The sequence below is a fragment of the Nematolebias whitei genome, chromosome 1 (assembly GCF_014905685.2).
Source record: "Nematolebias whitei isolate Nwh7 chromosome 1, NemWhi1, whole genome shotgun sequence".
Lineage (NCBI taxonomy): Eukaryota > Metazoa > Chordata > Actinopteri > Cyprinodontiformes > Rivulidae > Nematolebias > Nematolebias whitei.
In genome coordinates this window covers 9771383-9795938 of record NC_056498.1, presented here as the reverse complement: position 1 = coordinate 9795938, position 24556 = coordinate 9771383, and the positions used below count along the sequence as shown (strand labels likewise).

Below are 24556 nucleotides of genomic sequence, written 5' to 3'. Positions count from 1 at the left end.
AAAGGGAAGCGCTTTTCATTAAACACTTTCTTAGTGGGCATGAAATGTTTTCTTACTCATTTATATACATATGTACACAATCCAAAGAAAATATACAAGCAACTAGGGCTACAATGGGGCACACATTACCCCATTATGACAATATAATATATTTAATGTAATACCGGATCATTTTCCTCAATATACAGTGAGGAAAATAAGTATTTGAACACTCTGCAACTTTGCAAGTTCTCCCACTTGGAAATCATGGAGGGGTCTGAAATTTTCATCTTAGGTGCATGTCCACTGTGAGAGACACGATCTAAAAAAAATTCCAGGAATCGGAATGTATGATTTTTTTAATAATTTATTTGTGTGTTACTGCTGCAAATAAGTATTTGAACACCTGCCAATCAGCAACAGTTCTGGCCCTCAAAGACCTGTTAGTCCTCCTCTAAAAAGTCCACCTCCACTTATTATTCTACATTAGAAGCACCTGTTTGAGGTCGTTAGCTGCATAAAGACACCTGTCCACCCACACACTCAGTAAGACTCCCAACTACTAACATGGCTAAGACCAAAGATCTGTCCAAAGCCACCAGAGACAAAATTGTAGACCTTCACAAGGCTGGAAAGGGCTACGGGGCAATTGCTAAGCAGCTTGGTGAAAAAAGATCAACTGTTGGAGCAACTATTAGAAAATGGAAGAATCTAAACATGACTATCAATCTCCCTCGGACTGGGGCTCCATGCAAGATCTCACCTCGTGGCGTATCAATGATCCTAAGAAAGGTGAGGAATCAGCCCAGAACTACACGGGAGGAGCTGGTCCATGACCTGAAGAGAGCTGGCACCACCGTTTCCATGGTTACTGTGGGTAATACACTAAGACGTCATAGTTTAAAATCATACATGGCACAGAAGGTTCCCCTGCTTAGGGAAGGAGTTTGTTCCCCAGTATCTCACAATACATGGCCCCGGTCATCCTCTCCTTAATACAGTGCAGCCGTCCTGTCCCATGTGCAGAAAAACACCCCCAAAGCATGATGCTTCCACCCCCATGCTTCACAGTAGGGATGGTGTTTTTGGGATGGTACTCTTCATTTTTCGTCCTCCAAACACGGCGAGTGGAATTAAGACCAAAAAGTTCTATTCTGGTCTCATCTGACCTCATAACTTTCTCCCATGACTCCTCTGGATCATCCAAATGGTCATGGGCAAACTTAAGCTGGGCCTGGACCTGGACGTGTGCTGATTTAAGTTAGAGCATTGACGATAGGTCGTGGCTGGGTCTTCCAACATGACAGTGACCCGAAGCACACAGCCAGGAGAACCAAGGAGTGGCTCCGTAAGAAGCATATCAAGGTTCTGGAGTGGCCTAGCCAGTCTCTAGACCTAAACCCTATAGAAACTCTTTGGAGGGAGCTCAAACTCTGTTTCTCAGTGACAGCCCAGAAACCTGGCTGATCTAGAGAAGATCTTTGTGGAGGAATGGCCCAAAATCTCTGCTGCAGTGAACCTGGTGAAACACTACAGGAAACATTTGACCTCTGTAACTGCAAACAAAGATACTGTACCAAATATTAACATTGATTTTCACAGGGTGTTCAAATACTTATTTTCTTCACTGTAAATGGTAAATGGACTGTACTTGTATAGCACTTTCTGTCTTATTGAGATACTCAAAGCGCTTTACACTACAATCTGTGCCTCATTTACCCATTCATACAGCACTTTACTAGATCTCTACAAAGCTAATTGAACAAATCATTCTAAAGAGACTAATCAGTGTTTTATCACATTCATACACTGACGGGACACACATCAGAGGCTATGAGGAGTCCTTGCCTTGCCCAGGGACACTTTGGCATGTGACTGCCGATTGTGTCATTAATAGCTGGTGAAGATTCTCAGTCATCCAGGACATGGTAAATTCAAAAAAGTTCAAGAAAAAAAAGTATAATAACCAAAGTCCAGTTGGTTGTTTTTGTGTTGAACTTTTTTAATTTATCATTATAGCCACGTGGGCAGCACGGTGGCACAACTGGTAGAGCTGCTGCCTCTCAGCGAGCAGGTCCCTGGTTCAAACCCCGGTCCAGGGGCCTTTCTGGGTGGAGTTTGCATGTTCTCTCCGTGCATGCGTGGGTTTTCTCCGGGTACTCCGGTTTCCTCCCACAGACCAAAAACATGCATGTTAGGCTGATTGGTAACTCTAAATTGTCCCTAGGTGTGAGTGAGAGAGTGAATGGTTGTTTGTCTCGTTTGTCTCTCTGTGTCCCTGCGATGGACTTGCGACCTGTCCAGGGTGTACCCCGCCCCTCGCACAGTGATTGCTGGACATGGGCACCGGCGACCCCCGTGACCCAAAATGGAACAAGCGGGTAAAGATAATGGATGGATGGATTATAGCCACGTTTTCCTATTACATGATACAACAGCATGCTATATAATTGTTACAACTCTGCTGCCACCAAGTGGCTGAAAGTGGTACTGCCCCCCCTTTTTTTTTTGTTGTCAGAATGAATTAAAACGGTCATATCTCAGACAAATTGGTTTATAAATATTGGGGGAAATCCATAAATATGTTGCTTCAGCATGTAAGTCGCAGGGCATGTAGGTTATGCAAAAAACTGCGACTTATACCAAGAAAATTATGGTAGTTTGCATCTCAAAATTAAAAACCATTAAATGCAAACTTTTCTTTGCTATTCCACCAGTTTCTGAGTGTTTGCAAACCAAACAATAAGCAAACCATGTGCTCGCCCTTCGCATGACCAGTTTTTCCAAATCACAGCTTATTTTATGCACACAGATTCAAAAACTGCCTTCTAGGTTGTGCACTTTTTTTTCCTTTTTTTGGTCCTCTTCAGCCCACATAACGTTGGTTTCTGCCCTATTTGTGTGATTAAAGCTGCGGTAGTACAGGTTAGAAATAAAGACAGGCAAATTTTGACCAGATTTTCATCAATTATCATCATAATTTTTAGACCTGGATATTGATGTCAGAGGAGAGCTCTTGCACAGTTGTCAAAATACAGCTTTGTTACTCTTGCAACTAATTGGAGATGCTGAAACACAACTCAGGTGTGTTTTAAACGGAAAATTGAGAATCACTGCAAACATTTCAAGACCTTCTGGAGACACTCTTGTGAATGCTGTTCACCAGCTAGTCAGTGAGATGTAACCTTAATCCTTCACACAGGCATTATATCTCCTGTCCTTCATCCCACATACAGAGAATATATTCCACATTTTGACCATCTGTTCATAAAAAGTAATTTCTGAAAGTCTGGATACATTCTGATGTTTGTCAAATAATCAGTGGCTGTGAAGAAAACAAGACGAGTGCAGTTTAACATGAATCAAGTTGTATAAATGTGATCAGTGGTTAATTTGAGCCGGATCCTGCCGGAACAAGATCCGGGAACTCTCATTTTAACTCGTTCTGTTCCGGCAACTCTGTTCAGATCCAGCAGCTCCGCCCCTAAAAGTTCAAAGTCATTGCGCATTTTTATTTTGATTATTTATTCAAAAATACAAGAGAGGAGACGTTGCCCTTAACCCGGTGGACCCAGTCTGTGGAGTGGATGTTTCAGCCACAGCATGTGTGGCGAACCAGCTACACGCTCCTTCGAGGAGCAGGAGAGGGGGTGAGGACGGAGGGACAGATGGTTTTACGCACAGAGGTTCTGCGCAAAGTCCTTCTCTCCTCCTCCTCTCCAAATATTGTCCCTTGTCAGTCGGGCTGCAGACTGAAAAACACCCCCTCTCCTCTCAAACCCCGAAACAGAAACGATCATTTATTCAACAGAATAAATAAATTCCCTGTGGACGGTGCACGTTACGCACAGAAATGTCTCCCATCTCTACCCAGCATGCACACATCAGCAGGTGTATGAACTCCTGCTACATTTAATAAATAAAAAAGCTTACTGTAAAAAATAAATTAAAAATACAAAGATAGAAATGTTTGATGTGTTATTCACATTATGTCATGTTTCAAAACAACAGCGCTAATTGGTCCAAATAACAACAGTGACCAAAATGTCAGAGACAGTCCCGTTTACTTTAATAAAAGATGGATGGATGAATGGATGTCCTTAGTTGGACAGAGAACTGAATCCTTCAGGTGCTTCAAACGGTGCCATGAGACTGGAGCAGGAGCAGAGAAGAGTTCAGCTCAGAACCGTGAAGTGAGGGAAGGGAGGAGGGGGTTTAGGACACCTGACAGAATCGGTGCTGCACAACCAACCTGCTGTTCCTCTCCAAAATAATAATTTTATTAAGTGTTTACAAATGTAAGTAAATGTTGATGTAGGCTATAACAACCTGTTAAAATACACCAAAATGCAGAAAATGGCATCTCTGTTATTCAACATTTTTGGTGAGAGGACCCATGCACCCCACCCCCCGCCTGCCCGCTGTTCCAGCATCAATCATTTTACAAATTAAGCCCTGAATGTGATCTTTGTGCTCCCAGGCTGAATGTCATTGTTGCTGTTAAAACCAAAATAGAATTGATTCCAGCTTCATTTTTGTAAGCACGCATTGGACACTCGATAAACTTCAATAGTAAAAAAAAATATCCTGGCATTAACGGAGCCACACAAAGACGGGAGATTTTTTTAAACCAGTTTACTTGCAAGGGCAGAGTTCACACAGGCTTACACAGATGTTACCTTGAAGCCCCGCTCATGAAGATCTGCACCGGACAGTGTACCAGGATTGTTTTTTTTATAATGCACACTTATCAGCTCCTCCTCCAGACTCGGAGCGACCTTGGAGTACCAGCTGCACATGCAGGATCAATGCAGCTCCTCATTCAGCTCTAACTCTAACACAGTGTGTGGGCAGTTATTACTTAGTGACAAACATCCTTGACTTTGACCAAATTTCCCCTGACAATAAGTGAAAGTCACGCGGTGCAATGCAACAAATCCAAACGTGAACCACTGATTTATGGATGCTGTTTGTTTTCTTAAGTAAACACCTGTTCAGTAAAATGAACCATTGTTCATTTGAATTTACCTGATGGACTAATTGCCCAGTTTTGTGTTTAGGTGGAATTCCTGGAGACCACCTCATCGTTCCAGTGTCAGACCACGGAGTATCCAGCCCCATGCACCTCAGGCTTGGGCAGAAGGAAAAGCTGTGGACAGGCGAATACATAGAAGAGGAAGAGGAGGAGGATGGGACAGGTGGGATTGCACCAATTGGTGATGAAGAAGAGGTAAACAATTTGTATTCTGGTGATCTGGGAGATTTTGAAAGCAAAGGCTGGGAAAACAACGGAGAGGATGAAGAGGGGGAGATCGAAGAGGACCAAGAGAAATTGGAGTGGGAGGAGCCAGAGTTTTTCTCCCAGTCCACTGAACACCATGAGTCACAACAGGACCAACTTCATGGACCACAACAGACGGCAGAAACAGTTGGTGAGGCCTCTATCAAAAATATTGTTTACCAGGCTGAAGGAAGGAACTTGTTCCAGTCCTACTTCAGCAGATACAGAGGTCTGAGAAGGCTCAGACGCTTGAGGCGCCTACGATCCCACAGTCTTCCTGGGTTTCAACTCGCCCAACACTGGAAGAGCTGGCGCCAGAAGGCTCGATGGATGCTCCCAGTGGGGCATCATTGGAAACGAAGAGGGCAGAAGTACAAACTGTATGGCAAGCAAAGAAAGACAAAAGTGTTTTTGTCGTCATTTTACGATGATGAAGATGATGACAGCTACGAGGAGCATTTCAAAGGAGCTTCCAGAGGTACAGCTGTGCAGACATACCCTCTAACTTTCCTACACTTTGTCTTTCACCACTAGGTTTCTACATTTGTTAAAAATGTTGTCAACTTTTGTTCAAACAACTTGTCTTGTGTCGTTTGAACAAAAGCAGGATCTTGAGTTGCACTTTATGCTGCACAAGTTCTTGTACACGTGCATCTTAAAAAACTGGAATATCGTGAAAACGTTCTATTATTTTTGTAAGTGAAACTCGAATACAGATTCATGACACAGAGTGAAACATTTCAAGCCTTTTATTTCTTGTAATTTTGATGATTATGGCTTGCAGACAATGAAAAATCAAAACTCTGCCTCTGAAAATGAGAATATTGTGGAGAGCTTCAATATTGTAAACTCCTGGTGTCTCACTCTAATCAGCTGATTAACTCCAGACATGAGCTACAAATGTCTCATTCCTCGAGTCCAGCCACTCCTGAACCAGAGACGTCAGAAGCGTCTTACCTGCTGAGGAGACAAAGAACTGGACTGTTGCTCATTGGTCCAATGTCTTAGGTACATTGAAAAACCACGAAAGAGAGAGTCCTCGAAAGTCGAACCAAGTAGCGAGGGACTACTGTATTCTCATTTTCTGAGACTGAATTTTGTTTTTTTCATCATTTGTAAGTCATAATAATCAAAATTACAAGAAATAAAGGCTTCAGATGTTTCACACTATGTGCAATGAATCTATCAACCAGTTTCACTTTCTGAAGTGACAGACAAAAAAATTGAACTTTTTCTTGATATTGTAATTTTTTTTAGATGCACCTGTTTGTAATGTCAACCAGTCATTAACAGTGAACGGATTTAAAAACTACAATTCCTCAGATTCTGTAGTGCAGACACAAAAAGAAAAGGGAAGAGGATTGACACAAACAGTTTAAAACACACCAAAGACGTCAGAGATGTGTAGATTTGAGCATGGTGCTCAGACACCATGATATGATTCGTTGGGGAAACGGAGCCCTTTCTTTTTGTCCCTCATCGCAGAGTGAAGAGGGGTATTGGAGTTAAATGATAACTTGGAAAAATATAAGTGAGGTACCGACTTCCATGTTGGTGTGTGGCTGCAGTTAGACCCAAGAAATATTCCTTTGGAAAATTAGGTTGTCATGTCAAAATCCAAGATGACCAATTGACATGTTTCTTTAAACCAGCCACCCCAATCATTTGTAGAAACTGTTGTCTAGTTTTTATGATGCTTAAATGGCAACATAAAAACTTAAATGGTGGCCAGCGGTGGCCAAGGCCCGCCTCGCTCCTCCATTGTACCTGGTCGTGAATTAAATGACTCCCTCCACTAACCAGGATCCGTCACTCTGCACTGCCTTGGACAAGAAAAATAAAAACTCCCTCTGTTCTTCTCCACAGTGTAACTCATACCCACTTGAATATCTTGCACCAAAACATTAAGGTTTTCTTGCATTCCCAGTACAGAGAAACATTCGTCTTGAAAACCACAAACATTCACTTCCAATCCCTCAGCAGCGGAGGACATCAGTGTGCCACTAGTTTCTACATTTCTATGTCTCATGAAGTGTATCAGATCTGTTACTAACTTTCAGTTTCTGTTTGTTAGATAAGCAGAATGGCCCTTTTTCAGACAAGCACGACGAAAGAGGAAGACAAGACGTGGCTTTCAAACCAGTGGAAGCGGCCCTTAGTGAGGAGCATACAAGTTGTGTGACTGGTATGGACCAGCTCAGAGATGTTTGTTCGTGCTCATCGTCCATCAAACACATTTCAATGACCGTCCGGTTTTTAATCACAGACCAACTCATCCATCCACCTACATACACATCCACCAGAGATGCACCTCTGCTTGTGACTGGCACTGGCCAATATTTAGCCTTAGTACCCTTTTGAGTGGCTGATCACCAGTTTGATATTTTTCTGGTCATTACACACATGGCAGACAAATCTCTGCCTCCTGCAGCACTGCTTGGTGCCGCTTTCTAGGGAAAAATTTTACTGATTTGAAAAAACAGGAAGTTCGCTGTGTGGACTCTAGGGTTTTCATAAATAAAATCAGAGGAAGAAAAGAAAGAGTTGGAGACGGTAGAAGAGTATTATCTGCTTTTCACTGTGCAGCTGGTGGTCAGTTTGAGCTGAAGCTCAGCAGACGAAGGCAGATTACAGCTCTGATTAGGCCTGTCACGATAACAAATTTGGCTAGGCGATAAATTGTCTCAGAAATTATTGTGATAAACGATAATATTGTTTGAAATTTGACAATAAGAAAAAAAATTAATTTGTTTTGTGTGTAGTACCTTTTTTTGACCACCGGATGGCAGTATAAGACTGTTTGAACCTAAAGGATGGATAGTGAGGGAGCGAGCAGCGTCAAGAAAAATAGGAGGGAGGCCCCTTGACGTGACATGGGCTGTCTTTCTTTGGTTCTCAAAATGGAGGAGTGTGGTTCAGCTCTTTAGCATAGCATTTTTCACACAAAGCTTTTAATAAAAAAAAAATCAGTAAACAAATTCTCAGATTTTTTTGCAGAGAAAAACAACTTTTTACACAAAGGCACGGGTTTCAACTGTGAATTTTGGAGCTTCGACAAGACAGAGGTTTTTTTCCTGAGGTCTGTCTGTTAGCTTAGCTTGTAGCTTAGTTTCTCAGCTTAGCTGCTTTTAATGATCCAAAAACACGATTTTGGACGATTAAAATGGATTTTAAGGAGAAAGGGTGGGGGCAGTGAAGAGCATCAGAGTTGAGTTTTTTTGTCATCCAGTGTCTTCAGTAGAAAGAGAGAGACACGAAGAAACGATAAAGCCGATGAATGAAAATGAGGATGATAATTTTCATTAATCATGTGATTAATTGATTTATTGTTTATCGTGACAAGTCTATATTAACGTTGTTTAGCAGCGGTGGGAAAACTTTCTTTCATTCTTTCATGCCATTGTGCTTGCTCAGGATGGGAGACTGCAACAAAGCCAAGATTCAACTTGTCTGCTGCTGGATTCCTTAGATAAAGAACTTTACTAATTGGCTTTTATGTATGTGAATGTTCCTGTAAAGTGCCCTGAGACAACTTTGTTGTGATTTGGCGCTATATAGATAAACTGAATTGAATTGAATTGAATTCTGTCCCTCAGCTGTTCTTTAATATTAAACTCAGAGACTAAACTGGAGCAATTTTCCATTAAAACCTCAATTTTAACGATACATGTGCTGAGGGCAGCACAGGCTTTTGTGTAAAACATTATTGAGTTTTTATAAATTTGTGCTGCTCTGACAACAGCAACCACACACGTACTGTCTGCTTAATGTCATAAGACAGGAAGTCCAACCTCATTATTTTAATTTTTTATGCTCCGCTACATTTTTAGAATCGTCATCAACTCACGTTCTGTGACATTCCTCTTTTTCACGCATGTAGACATGAGGTGGAGGTGTGTCAGAGGATGTGTCTCTTGGTTCTACAATGGCCTGGATTCATGCACAATTGCATATGGATTTTTTTTGGTGCTTACATCATTGATTTTGGCTATGCCAAGTTTCAGTAGAAATTCCATACATGTTTTTGTACATGGAGCCACAGCTCAGTGCAACCCTGATTTTTAAAAATATTCTGTTAGTTATAGTTCTTTGTGTGAAGTCTGTGTATTGGAACAAAACTGTATCGACTGGTCAGAGCTGTGCAAATATAGACAATCAGTACTGGTCCACAAAACCAGAATCTGTGCATCTTTTAACATTCATCCATTTGTCTTCCACTCATCCATTCATCCATCCACACTCATTTATCCATCTTTTTGTCCATTTATTTGTTTATCTGTCCTTCCATTCCCCCATCTATCCAGCTACCCTCCCACTCTTTCATCCATCCTGTTATTGGTTTAAATTAGCAAGCAAAGCTATCCAAAGCAAAGACTTAAACCTCCAGCATACTCACGCGTACGTCAGTCCGTGGAGATCTGCGCGTGCCGGATTAGACTCAAAGCGGATGTCCACAGGACGTGTTCATGCAAAGCTCAATTTTTACGTACGTGTACTCTGTGTCGCACAATAAACTGCCCGGCGACAGACTTTTATATGCAACACTGATGTATTAAATTTCTCTTCTTCATCCCTGGTCTGGTTTAATGGCCTTTTCTTGTTTGTTTGTTTTTGCCAAGAGGCAAGTGATCGCTTCCTCCTTCTCTGTTGACGCCATGACTGAAATTGTTAAAAATGAAGGAATTTGTCACGAGAGAATTAAAATCAGGTCCAGCATGGCTGCAGGAACGTGGAGATTTCCTGGTGGGCCTGTCTGATGTGTGGGCTGCAGGGCCAGCGCTCCCGTTTTTTTTTTTTTTTTTTTAGAACTTTTTATTAACAACATATAAACACAGAATGCGGTTGGTGCTGCCAGCTCTCTTTTTTTTTTGCGACCTGTCAATCAATCGAGTAGGCGTGTCAGCAAATGACCAATCGACAACTCCAATTTGTCCCAAAGGTAAACGCCCCTTGTCTGCGGAGCAGGCTGCAGCCGCTCAAGGTGGACGCTTGAGTATGAAGTCTCAACTCTGTGGACAGTGCATGCAGTTTCTGCGTGGCTGACAGGACGCATGAGTACTGGAGCCTTTACACAACAGAGAGCATTCCATCTTTTTCTATTTGAGACTCATGTCAGACTTACAAGAGCTGACTCTCATGCCACCTAATACACACTTTTAAAGATAGCTTGGTCAAGCGAGTAGGGTGGTTGTCCTCCGACCAAAGGAGCCGGGGGTTTGATCCTCGGCCCCTGCAGCATGCTTTGGCACTTTTCCACAGTCTCAACTCCGATTGGTTAATGAGAGTATTTTGAAGATAATTGTTTTGTTTCCTGCTACCTTTACAGGTATTCTTGAAGAGTCTCTACAACAGTACGGCAGTTTGATCCCCATCCACGTTGATGACATTGTAGAGAAGCTGCAGGAGATGTTCAACGAGAAATTTTCATATCCACACAGGTCAGATGTGTGTGTGTATGTGTTGTTTGTTCTTTTGTTTGTTTGTAGGGTTGTGGTGGTTGAATGAATATTTTGACCATTAGGGATTAGTTATTTTGAAAGACAAATATTTCCAATTAATTTAGCACCTGATATTTTCCTTTTTTGAGAGTTTGACCTGTAAATGAATTCAAATCTACATCTGGACACACTGTAATACAGTTGGATGATTTAAGGTTCAGGCAGTACATCTTCATCACGTGGAACTAATAATCACAAAGTGGCAAATATATACTTAAAAATATAAAACAGTATTTCTGACCTCCAACATTTTTCAGTCAGGTCATCTGGACAAATTTTTTTTTTTGTGCTGAAACGTTTCACCATCGATCCGGAAGGCTTCATCAGTCAAGGAAACATAACAAAACTGAGTCTTCCTCCAACAGCTTACTCCAAAGTGGAACAAACCAGTTCTGCTTGTTATAAGATGGTCTCTTTGGTATGCCCCCTCCTCCATTGCCGGCCCTCTTCCTTGTTGACAGTCGTGTTAAACTGGTTGAAAACAACAAAGTCCATGCTCAATAATCCAGGTATACAATCCCAACATTTTTCAGTCAGGTCATCTGAACAGGTTTTTTTTTTTTTTTTGTGAAACTGAAACGTTTCGGCTTCGGTCCGGAAGGCTACTCGCAGTGAGTATTTCTGACGGTCACACGATACAATTTTGCACAAACTTAATGACCTAAACCTCCTTTTCGATCACAGGTGGATTACTGCTAGTTTGGAAAAGCTTATTCAATGTGAATGTAATCGTGGCACCTCTGTTCTTGTAGGACTCCCCAAACACTGTGCTGTGAAAACGTCTTCACCGTCTAACACACTCCTTCTGTTTTGGCTTTCTTTTTGTCTCACTGAAGTGTTTCAGATCAGAAGACAAATATAACCTGAGTAAATACAAAATGCTGTTTTTAAATAAGTTCATTTATTAGGAGGAAAAAAGTTATCTAAGCCACCCCATCTTTAGGTAAAAAATTAATTTCCAAGTAACTCATGGTTAAAAAAATTAATAAATCTTGTTTCGGCTGCGCCCTTCTTCAGGGACTTGGCAATTGTTTTTATGAAGGAAACCCTTCTTCCTGGCTCAACCACAGACCACCTGACAGAGACGCATCCTGAGACGTGCGCTGTTTGTAATGACAGTTTTCAAGTGTGTGTGTGTGTTTGTGTGTGTGTGTGGGGGGGGGGGGGGGCAGTGTGAGGTTTAGCATGAGGGAAGGGATATAATAGAGATATATATTGTATAATGGTAGGGGAAACACTGCGTTTTCCACAAATGGAGAAAACCTGGAATGGTGGTGAACCTTTCCAGGAGCAGCTGGATGATCTAAATCAGGGGTGTCCAGCCTTTTTTCCACCACAGACTGGTTTTAAGCAAGATAGTTTTTCCACAGACCAGTGGCAGGGGTGCGAGTTTGAGGGGAGGTCACATGCGTGACAAAACGCAATAAATTTAATTCATTCAACCTTTTATTTATACAGGTTAGTCTCATGATGACTAATTTACAAGAGAGACCTGTAAATAAAGTGTATCATATATAATTTAATTAGTACCTCTATAATTTCACTCTACAGAGACCCCCGCGATAGGTGAGAGTTTGGGAAGTAGCGGTGTTATATTTGTTTTATTATTTATATGTATTGTAAGGCTTTAGAAACCCCTCCTACAAACCTTCCCACTATTTTCGCGGCCTGGTACCAAATGATCCAATGCCTGATACTGGTCTATGGCCCAGTGTTTGGGGACCCCTGATCTAAATGACTCCCAAGAGCTCAGTGACGTCACAAACAGGAAGTCCCAAAAGAACCCAGATCATCTGAAGTCCTGCAGGCCTCACTGCCTCAGTTCAGGATCTACCAATAAAAAATGGACAGAAATGGTCTCTGGGGAGAGTTCAAAAACCAAAACCAGCTGATAGATGACTTTAAGCAAGAACATCACAAAGGCCTGTCTCACATTTACCAAAAATAAAACATGTTGATGATCCCCAGAAATTCTGGGAAAATATTCTGTGGACCGATGAGACAAAAGAGGAACTTTCGTGAAGGTGTGTTTGGTTATATTAAGAATAAAACTGAAACTGCATTTCAGGGAGAGAGAAAACATTTCCACAGTTGAACGGGCTGGTACTCGTTTCAGTCCAGCAAAAGTCGTTTCCCATGTTTTTTTTTAATTTAATTATTTATTTTTATTATTTTCTCATAAAGCTTTTATATTTTGATTATACATTGAGGAGTCTGTACTGTCAGAGCATAGATGGGTTGTTGTGAAATGCTTCAGGGGAGCACATGGTTAAATATGTAAACACCAGAACACTAATCTACTTATTTTGTTCTTAATCAGGAAAACCATGGTCCAACATCTCATCCAGTCTTTCCAGCGTTCATCAGGATCGGCCGTAGCCAAAACCTTCAGAGTCAACTACAAGCGCCATGTTTTGACCATGGATGACCTGGGCACTTTGTATGGACAGAACTGGCTTAATGACCAGGTACATCAATACAAACTTTAAACAATATGCAAAAACACTTAAAAAAAATCTAAAATACGGATTTATTTGAAATGGAAACCTATATTAGAAACATTAATTACACCCACTGATTAAAAAAGGGATAATTGGATAATTTTCATTCTAAGTTCAGCAAACATACATTCATGTAGTAACACGAGTGTTCAGTTGAGAAAATGGTGACAAACTGTCATGAAAAAAGTATTGAAGTTTAATATTGACTAATGTAATGTTCTTTCACTTTGATATGACATTTGTGGGAGAGTAGTTTTAAGCCTGGCAGTAGAAAATTGGAACCTTTAGGCATTAGCCGAACCTCGGCAGAGAGTTCTGCCCTTTTCTCCACACTTCATGCTTTATGGCTGATGATTACTAACTGTATATTGATACAGTGCCTTGCAAAAGTATTTGGCTCCCTTGAACTTTTCAACCTTTTGCCACATTTCAGGCTTCAAACATAAAGATATAAAATGTACATTTTTTGTGAAGAATCAACAACAAGTGGGACACGATCGTGAAGTGGAATGAAATTTATTGGATGTGTCAAACTTTTTTAACAAATAAAAACTGAAAAGTGGGGCATGCAATATTATTCGGCCCCTTGCGTTAATACTTTTTAGTGCTACCTTTTGCTGCAATTACAGCTGCAAGTCTCTTGGGGTATGTCTCTGTCAGTTTTGCACATGGAGACACTGAAATTCTTGCCCATTCTTCTTTGCAACAGCAGTCTTCAGCTCTTTCCACAGATTCTCGATTGGATTCAGGTCTGGACTTTGACTTGGCCATTCCAACACCTGGATACGTTTATTTGTGAACCATTCCACTGTAGATTTAGCTTCATGTTTTGGATCATTGTCTTGTTGGAAGATAAATCTCCGTCCCAGTCTCAGGTCTCTTGCAGACTCAAACAGGTTTTCTTCCAGAATGGTCCTGTATTTGGCCCCATCCATCTTCCCATCAATTCTGTCCATCTTCCCTGTCCCTGCTGACGAAAAGCAGGCCCAAACCACTGTAGTGAACTAGGCCTCCGACCAAAATCTGTCTCTGAAGACCTTCATGGGACAGGAACTGTTATTTCATTGATTTGAATCCAGAAATACAAATTAGCTCATCCAGAGACTTTCTAATTGTATCCTGAACTAATCAATTGAAAGAACACTCTTCTTTTTATATTATCATTACTATTTTACAATATCTTGATAATCAAAAGTGTGTTTAGTTCATATCATTTCTAATGTTGAAGTGAACCACTCATTTTAAATCAACTGTGAAACAGTATTAATGATTTTTTTAAACCATTTAAATTAGAAATCAAGTTAAATGTCTATTTACAAAGTAATTATGCATTTTGATCTTCTGTCTGAATGAGAAGTCAGTGATGTCGGTCAAAAGTCAGAGACAGTCCGAGAACGAGTTATTAGAACGAACTGTATTGTTTTTAAACCTAGCAGACAGTAAATAACTGCCACTGGCATCTGCGTTCCTCTCACTTCTTCAAAACATTTCTCTGTCTATACTAAACTTTCCTAAACATTCTTGCACCCTCTCTTGACTTTTAATAACCCTCTGACATCACTAGAACCACCCCCTGTTGGTTGTTTCAACCAATCCGGAAGTACTAAGTGACCGGAAGTGAGGACTCTTTAAAAAGTCCACACTTCCTGGAACTATTCAGTCTTGGACTGGAGTCTTGGACCAGTCTTTCATGGAGTCTTCTCGACTCTTCAGTCTTTGATCTGAGTCGAAGTCAGTCTTTGATGGAGTCTTCTCAAGCCTTCTGGAGTCTTCCACTTCTGAGTGGAATCTCTGACGGAGTCACAGATCCTTGCTGTGAACTCACCCGGGCGTAACGCCTACAACTTCGAAGGAAGCCTGTTTGTTGAACGGAGTAAATCGACACGACTTCTGACAATGACCAGCCGCTTTAACCGGAGACGCTGGAAAGGTAGCGTGCATCGGGACATCTATACCAGAGCTGATCCTCATCTGCCAAGGTAAAGAGACGTCACGAGTGTCGCGCACTAATTGTACCGGAGGTTTGAGCTGGTGTTGAAAGAAGCGTGCTAATTCTGGTCAACACAAACCTACATCTTTCCTTCATCCATCTTCCTCTAAATAACTCCTCTAGTAAATCTTTCTGCCAGTAAATCCATCTAGATGCCTTCAGAAATGTTCTGTTGTCTTATTAGTAAAGCGTGCCAAGTTTTATTAATCAGAACCAGATCAACAGATCCTTGTGTACATGTTTTGATGTTAAAATTTGATTCTGTTAAATAAATGACCGCATTTATTCTGATGGGTCAAAGGAAAATAACGTCTCCTGTCACTGATTAAACAATGAACACAGTTATCTCAGTCACATGGCATTAATTTAACTTGAAAAAGAAAGAACCCGTTGTAAATAATTAATTAGTAGTGAAGGTACAGCAAAGCTGTCCATTGACATACTACTACATTCAGTGGCCCGTGTGTCCACAGTTAAGCTGTCCCCCATCTTTACTACACCATGATGCTGCCACCACCATGTTTGACAGTGGGGATGGTGTGTTCAGGGTGATGAGCTGTGTTGCTTTTACGCCAAACATATTGTTTTGCATTGTGGCCAAACAGTTTGATTTTGGTTTCATCGGACCAGAGCACCTTCTTCCACATGTTTGGTGTGTCTCCCAGGTGCTTGTGGCAAACTTTAAACAACACTTTTTATGGATGTCTTTGAGAAATGGCTTTCTTCTTGCCACTCTTCCATAAAGGCCAGATTTGTGCAGTGTCCAACTGATTGTTGTCCTATGGACAGACTCTCCCACATCAGCTGTAGATCTCTGCAGTTCATCCAGAGTGATCATGGGCCTCTTGGCTGCATCTCTGATCAGTCTTCTCATTGTTCCAGATAAAAGTTTAGAGGGACGGCTGGGTCTTGGTAGATTTGCAGTGGCCTGATACTCCTTCCATTTCAATATGATTGCTTGCACAGTGCTCCTTGGGATGTTTAAAGCTTGGGAAATCTTTTTGTATCCAAATCCAGCTTTAAACTTCTCCACAACAGTATCTCGGACCTGCCTGGTGTGTTCCTTGGTCTTCATGATGCTCTCTGCGCTTTGAACAGAACCCTGAGACTATCACAGAGCAGGTGCATTTATACGGAGACTTGATTACACACAGGTGGATTCTATTTATCATCATCAGTCATTTGGGACAACATTGGATCATTCATAGATCCTCACTGAACATCTGGAGTGAGTTTGCTGCACTGAAAGTAAAGGGGCCCAATAATATTACATGCCCCACTTTTCAGTTTTTTATTTGTTAAAAAAGTTTGACACATCCAATAAATTTCATTCCACTTCATGATTGTGTCCCACTTGTTGTTGATTCTTCACAAAAAAATTTAATTTTATATCTTTATGTTTGAAGCCTGAAATGTGGCAAAACGTTGAAAAGTTCAAGGAGGCCGAATACTTTCACAAGGCACTGTAACTGTTTGACTAAACATGCCTTTAAAAATTACCTTACAATCCCTTTAATCAAACCTTTCATGTTGGGTGTAATTTAGTCCTTGTGCAGAGCAGGTTTGGAGTTGATTCAGCACGTCCAGAATGAGCACTTGTCATTAAATAATTTCTGGAAGTTGCTTGAGGCTCGGTGGTTGTACAGTTCAACGACCATCATGTGGGGTGTACTAATGTCACAGTTGCTTGATTTTGTCACCACTGGGTTTCTGAGGGTGCACACCCATTTCAGGAAGGTTTCATTTGTCCAACAAAGACCACCCTAAGGGATGGATGTCTTGCCATGTGCTTAGCATTTACAGGACCCCAGGATTTTCACACCTGTCATTCAGTCACAGATATGAAATGGACTTTTTGCAACACCTTGTGTTGTCCTGCACCATGTCTCTATGACTGGCACCAGCTGAGTTATGGGCTCATTGTTCCATGCAAAGGTGGCATTAATATTAGAGTCCATGTATCACCAGAGCAGAGGCCGCTGCATGTAATCCTTGTAATATGTGATCCTTCAAGGATTTCCATACATGTAATCCTTCCAGGAAATACTGGACCCCATATAGGAAGCCAGAGCAGGTTCCAGTTCAAGATTTAGGTCCCAGTCCCTCCACATAAGAAAATGGAATGTTAAAATAAAATAAAAATACACCTCAGATTTTTATTTTTATTTTGATTTATTTGAAAATAAATTATCTATGTTGACTAGTTGTTTCACACAGTTGTGACCTGGCTACCATTTGCTCAAAGATTCATTTTTCTTCTACATTTAGCTCAAATGAACTATTTCATGCAAGAAAGGGAGTAGGCAAGTTTGTAGACCTCAAGTCCTACATACCTAGTTCTCAGTCTGGTTCCAAACGTGAGAACCTTCATTAGGCACCTTCAGGTGCTATTTATAGGACTGAGTTTGTTTGTGGCTCTTTGGACTGATGAAAGATGAAACGTTTCAACAACAAGAAGAAACCATCCAGAGGACCTGCCTGAACTTTGTTGGATTTTTCTACCTGGATTATAGAGCATGCATCAAGTTGTCTGAGATTAGTTTCAATGATTTTAATGTACTGAAGGTTGGTATTGGTGTCAGTGCATGCTTATTTAAGATAGACTTTACCTTATGTTTTTTACAGAGAACACTTCATGTACCATAATGTTCACAATAAGCCACTCACCAGTATTTTGGATTAGAAATCCAAGCATGGAGACATTTTTTCTCTTACCCCAGGATCCTGTCCCCCACACCCTTTGTCACTGAGCTGTCCATTGCAGTGAGTAGCTATCGGAGCTACGTCACTGGATGACACTCCCAGCACATACATGTCAAGTCTTATTCATTCATTCAACCTTTATTTAGGGTACATTCACACCAGCCCTGTTTAGTCCGCTTTAATCGAACTCTAGCTCATTTTCCTAGAAAGTCCGGTTCGTTTAGGGAGGTGTGAACGCGCCATCGAACTCTGTCACGGAACAAAAAGGCGAACTCTGGCCCGGGCTAAAACCTAGGTCTCGGTCCGGTAGAAGAGAACTCCAGCGCGGTTCGAGTACAGTGTGAATGTAAACAGACCGGACCCCGCTCCGCAGGGTAAACAAACACGCATTTCTCTGACCTTATATGGAGCCGTCAGCTGCCTTGTGTGAAAAACAATATTCTCCATGGTCTTCTGTCTCATCTTCTGCTCATGCTAAGTCCATTTTTGAAAAATGACAAAATATAACTCCTAAAACTGCTAAAACTTGATGCCACTTCTTTTTTATTTTTATTTACAGAAGAAGAAGAAGACGTGTCTTCAGAGGTTTTTGTGTTGTTTCTTTCAGTAGCTCTTGGTGCAGCGCCCCCACAGGCGAGCGGGGGAATAGGTTGGTTCAACAGGTTGACTCGACTGCACAGTGCAGTGTGAATGCAAACGCACCAGCTCAAATGTAAACAAAAGGTCATGAATATTGGTTCTGAACCGAACCGAGTCTTCCGGACCATCTGGTGTGAAAACGACCTTAGACAGGTAAATCCCATTGAGCCTCGAGGACTCATTTACAAGAGAGACCTGATTTAACAAAGAATGATGACAACAATGGACAACAGCGACAACAATAATAAGTCTTAAGGATTTTCTGTAAATTTTTACAAAATTTTCCCCATTTTTTATGACTACAGATGTACAGAAAAAGTTGTATGGATTTTTCTAAAACGGCTTCAAATTTATTTTACGTCTTAGACCTAGCCCATAAAGAAATGGTATGGTCGCCCCCTCCTTGTCCTCCTTGCTCCGGGGCGCCTCCGCTGCAGCAGCCACAACCAACCCCCTGCCCCACTGTGTAAGAGTTGTGAATTTTACTGATTTCAAGTAGGGATGTACGGATCCACATTTTGTTACTCCGATCCCGTTCCAATATCATCATCGTTATTGATTTTATGTGAGGCTGTAATAATCTCTTCTCTATAGGCAAGTACAATTTGTACAAATAAATGCATGTATGTCCAAAAAGGCAACATGAGGTAAGTTTTATTAATGTTGGATAAGTTTAAAAGTTAGAATTAATTCCTGCTAACACAAAACATGTTTTTTTCCCCTAGCTTTAAAGTGAATATTAAAGTGATTAGATGGCTTTAAACATCTGCTAAATTCATGGCATATACCTACACAAAGAGCCGTGCTCAGTCTGCCCCTCCTCAGACACGGACAGACTGAGAGTGGCTGACTGAAATCAGACTGCCTTCTCCGGACTGAACGAAAATAATAGACTGCTGAAGCCCCGGAGCTTGCATGTCCATCGTAAAACTAACTTTATCACGGTTTAATGTGGTGCTATGGCTCTGCAGCCATTGCACGTTGCTGTCTTGTTTTGTGGTGTTTAGTGTAAAATACTTCCACACAGTGGACATGTTTCAATGAAAAGTTAGTTAGCTGTTAGCCACAGTGCTGCTGCACGTTGTAGCTGGCTGCAAACTATGAAATGGATTTCCTGAATGTGAGGCGGGTCTTATTACTCTGGGTTCATGAGACACGCCTCCGTTCAGGAAATCCATTCCATAGTTTGAAGCCAACATGCATCATGGATCGGAAATATCGGCAGGTTTGTTCGGAAAAATCCGATACGTAAATTTTGCTGGTATCGGAGCCCGATACGGATACTGGATCGGATTGGCCCCATCCCTAATTACAAGACCACAGCACTGACCACCAAGCTACCATAGAGCAGGAAACAAGTCGCAGTGGAAACTCACCTACACCTGAGAATAACCAGTTAGACGAGAACCAAGTGGAGTCACACTCATCAACGACAAAGAGGCTTGAATATCCCTAGGTGTGAGAGAAAGTGTGAATGGTTGATTATCCAGTGGTTGGCTTGGAAACATATTTCATCCATGTCTCAGACATGCTGATGAATGACAAATCTGAATCTGAATTGGTGCCAGGTGTGAACAGTTGTACTTACAAGTCCACCTGTGACTGAGTCAGCCAGAATGCATGTTACTGTCATGTTTAAAAGAGGGAACCCTGATCTGTTTGTAGATTATATTTATCATTTTGTTTTTGTGCAGGTAATGAACATGTATGGAGACCTGGTCATGGATTATGTTCCTGATAAAGTAAGAATTAATTTATTATGCCTTTTTTAACTGAGATGCTCTCGGTAATGATTGGAAGACTGTTCCAATTTAAGATCAAGTTATTTTCTGCCAGCAACTGGCTGAAGATGAGCATTTATTTACATTACTTAGACTGCAAAGTAATTTTTTATAAGAGCCCGACCGATATATCAGCGAGGCCGATATTTTAGGCCGATATGGGCATTTAAGGACATTTTGTATCTGATATTTGGCCCGTTGTGCCCCGATATAAACACTTCTAATGTTCACTCCTAAAACAGTGGGAACAAGCCGTGTTCTTACTGGCGAATGGCATACTTGTACAATGTATCCAGCAGAGGGCGCATGCAGACTACTTTCAAGTCATGGCCGTTCACTTGACTCACAGCACTGTCGAAGCAGCGAACAACTAAATACTGCGTAGCGTATTTTGCTGAATGGCTTATGGTAAATTTATTTTAACATCTGTAAAATAAAAAATAAAAATTATCTTTAATCCTCCAACCCACTACATGCCTAAGCTAACGTTTAGATAGCCTAGCATAGGCTAATGCCTTGCAAAACTTTATCCAGAACAGTAAATCTAACGTAGAGGTAAAATATATCAGGATTAGTAACTTTATCTTTGTTGTCCACAATGAAATGTTTGTCTGAAATCTACTTCTCTACAAAGAAAAAACAAATGCTGCTGCGGTCAATGTTAATTAGACCTTCACCATAAGTAGCCGACTGTTGAAACAATGAACAGGAAGAGTGTTTCTTTGTTTAGTTTATATTTTTGTAACACACTTGATAACTTTATGGAGAATAGTGTAGGATAGAAAATATGAACGCACGTTAGGAAGATGTTTCAAGACTTCAAGTGTTAAAACAGGTTTAAAAGTAGCTGTTTACTTAGATTGAGTGGACAAAGCTAAAAAATAAAATTCAGCCATTATATTGGTTATCAGCGGTCGCCGTCCCCTCCCAGTATCTGTATCGGCTATAGTCAAAATGTCTATTGGTCGGGCTCTAATTTTGAATTTGTTTAAAAAATATATATCTAAACAGTTTTCAACCCTTCTCTGTTGTGTACAATCAGTAAACTGGTCGTGAAAGCACAAAATGTTTCACATTCAGACATTTCTTTAAAACATTTAAAGAAAAGATGAAGACACTTTGGTAGAATGTTACTAATAAACCTTCAATAATACTTGTTTAACTTGATGGTTACATCCAGAAACACATTTTTATATTTCACTTTATTGTTTGAATATTGAAAATAAATGTGAATTTATATGTCCATTTGAGTAAAATGAGTGTTTGGCACACATTATAATTTAATGTCCTTTACCACAGCTTCTGTTTGCTTTTTGTTTTTATGTTGTCCTCAGGTCCACTTTTTTAACAGCTTCTTTTATGATAAGCTAAGAACAAAAGGATATGAAGGAGTTAAACGGTGGACAAAAAATGTAAGTACAACCAGAACCATGACACTTTTTCTATTCATTACAGGGATTTTACTCCTGCTAACATTAGAACGACACATTCTTTTGTGTATAAAAATGTGACTCTGGCGTAGGGGCCGAATTAAAAAAGTGCCCTGAAATATTCAGATTTATCAAACCGTGTGCATCCACGTTTCTGCTCACCTTTCCTTCATAATACCCCAACGAGCATGGACCTATGCACACGCGATACCTCACCTGGCACGCCTCCATTTAAATATGCAAGTAAATGCAGATGTGTCCTGCATGTGAGATTCTCCTTTCTGCACGATCAAAATTGATGTCTTGAAGCAGCAAATTCAAGGTTTTGTAAATGTCAGAGACGCTCCTAAATAAGTGGTGGGCATAAAAATGTGTTGACACTCATGTGCAAAGAGTGATTTTGTGGGAAGCTGCGCTTGTCATTGAATTAACTGAACCGGGGGTGCAGATCTGCCTGCGGCACACTTCTGAGGCTGAGGCATTTCCAACTTTATGCGAGCTTGATAGAATTTAGGGGTCATTCATAATATTCAACATTTTCACAAGCATACAAAATGTACGCTTTTTTTAAGTTTAAATTTATTTATTTTCTGAAAAGTGTACACCAGTCCATTGAAACCAAATGGAGTTGTATTCTGGTGTATTTAGGTGAGTTTTAGTACTTTGTAGTTTTATACTGTCAACCGAAAACGTGTGGTGGTAATCACATTGTCATGGCAGGTCACTTTCACACATTCATGTTGATGCATCCTGACGTGCACATGGAACCTGACACAAGCAACCTTTTTGTGCATACAGGTGGCTCCAGGTGATTACAGTAGAAATTATGAAACGCATTTAGCTTAACGGTGCAGAAATCATACAATTATTTTGAAGGGAGTTTAAAAATGTAATCTCTCTTTGGGAATTATTAAATGTAGGAAAACTGAGAACGTTTCCAGCATTATTTTGAATTTCTCTGCCAACTTTATTTTGTAAAGATGCTGCTGTGCTTTAGTCGGTTTTTTTAGGCCCAGTCAAGGCTGGTATCTGTGCAGTTCATAACTTCAGGTTGATGTCACATTTAATTCAATTTACTGACCTTATAAAGAATCTTTATTCCTTAAAGACAGGTGTTTAATTGCTCCTTTTACTAAATTTGTTCTTTCCTTTGATGTCAGGTTGAAATTTTTCAGAAGGATTTGTTGTTGATTCCCATTCACCTCGAGGTCCACTGGTCACTGGTCAGTGTGGACATTTCTCGTAGAACCATTACCTACTTTGACTCTCAGCGGACCCTCAACAGGCGCTGTCCAAAGGTACGACGAGACAAACACACCAACAGAGACTCTGATACTGACACATGTTTTAAAATGTGCTATTATAACACTAATGGTAAAAATAATAATAATAATTTTGTAAAAAAATAAAATAAAAATTGTAAGCTCAATCATCAAGGTACATAAATCACAATAAAAAAGGTTAAATCAGGTCGTCTGGACGGTTTTGTTTTGGGAGAAATGTTTCGTCTTTCATCCAAAAGACTTCATCAGTCTGAGGCCTGCCAACAAGAACTATCACCTTCACACTATCTTGGCCCCTATATGAAGTATATATTTAAAATATTTTAATAGGAATTGTTTAAAAGACCCAACATTTGCATATAAAGAATTTATGTTGACATTATTGATCATTGTAAGGTAATCCCTTTCCCTCCAGTTGTCCCTCACTCTGGATAATCTACCTGAAATTATCCAATATCCACGTCTTTTCAGCAGCCCACATCTTCGGGCTGCTGTTTAATATGGGGGAGTGGTGGCGCAGAGGTTAGAAGATGGGACTGTGATCGGAAAGTTGCAGGTTCAACTACTGGTACTGCCAACGTCAAAATGTGGGTGGAAAAGCTGAAACATCCACACCTGCCTCCACCCTCATTCGCCCCACTCTAGGCCCCTGAGCAAGGCCCTTAACCCCCACCATCTGCTCCTAAACAGGTCTCTCTTGAAAATGAGTTCTTGTGACTCAATGAGACTACCTGTATAAATATAGGGTAAATGAAAAAAATAAAAAATATATATATATACCGTATTGTTTTACGTTATTAGTGTTTAGCATATATCTTAGATCCTCATATGCTGTTTTTTTAATACTTTGTGTTTTTGCTGTTTTTGGGTGTGGGTGGGACCCTATGTACACAATTTCGTTCCACTTCATTCCACGTGTGATACGAATGACAATAAAGAATCTTGAACCTTTTGACTGACAGGACTCCCAGTGCTGTATGAATGATGTGTGGATGGGTAAATGAGGCACAGATTGTTTTGTAAAGCACATGGATTAGCAATTAAAACATGTTGTTGGTGTACTTGATGTATTTCATTTACTTTTGTTTAACTTTTCAGCATATTTTCAAGTATCTTCAAGCTGAAGCCATCAAAAAGGATAAACAAGACTTTTTGACTGGGTGGAAAGGCCTTTTTAAAATGGTAAATGCTTCTGTTGTGATTTGTTTTAGTTTTTTTTGTTTGTTTTATTGAACTTGCTAAGGAGATGGAACGGAATCTCATTGCAATGTGTTTTACTGTGTTTGAAGTGACTGCATGGTGCTTTGGGATGTTTGGAGTGACTACAGTGTGTCTTGAGGTGTTTGGAGTGACTGCTGAGTGTTTTGAGGTGTTGGAGAGTGACTGCTAGGTTTTTTGGGGTGTTTGGAGTGACTGCAAGTTGCTTTGGGGTGTTTGGAGTGACTGCAGGTGGCTTCGGGGTGTTTGGAGT

General features: G+C 40.6%; 1 protein-coding gene across 1 annotated transcript in view; it reads left to right on the top strand.

Moving 5' to 3' along the window:
* Nucleotides 1–24556, top strand: part of LOC119408192 (ubiquitin-like-specific protease 1C) — a gene marked incomplete in the record, with an annotated part of 39133 nt that overhangs the window by 6048 nt on the left and 8529 nt on the right. Inside the window, 8 exon segments of the mRNA XM_037675033.1 lie at nt 5040–5738; nt 7335–7445; nt 10587–10698; nt 13079–13226; nt 20286–20333; nt 21707–21784; nt 22963–23100; nt 24184–24267. Coding sequence (XP_037530961.1) covers nt 5040–5738; nt 7335–7445; nt 10587–10698; nt 13079–13226; nt 20286–20333; nt 21707–21784; nt 22963–23100; nt 24184–24267 — 1418 coding nt within the window.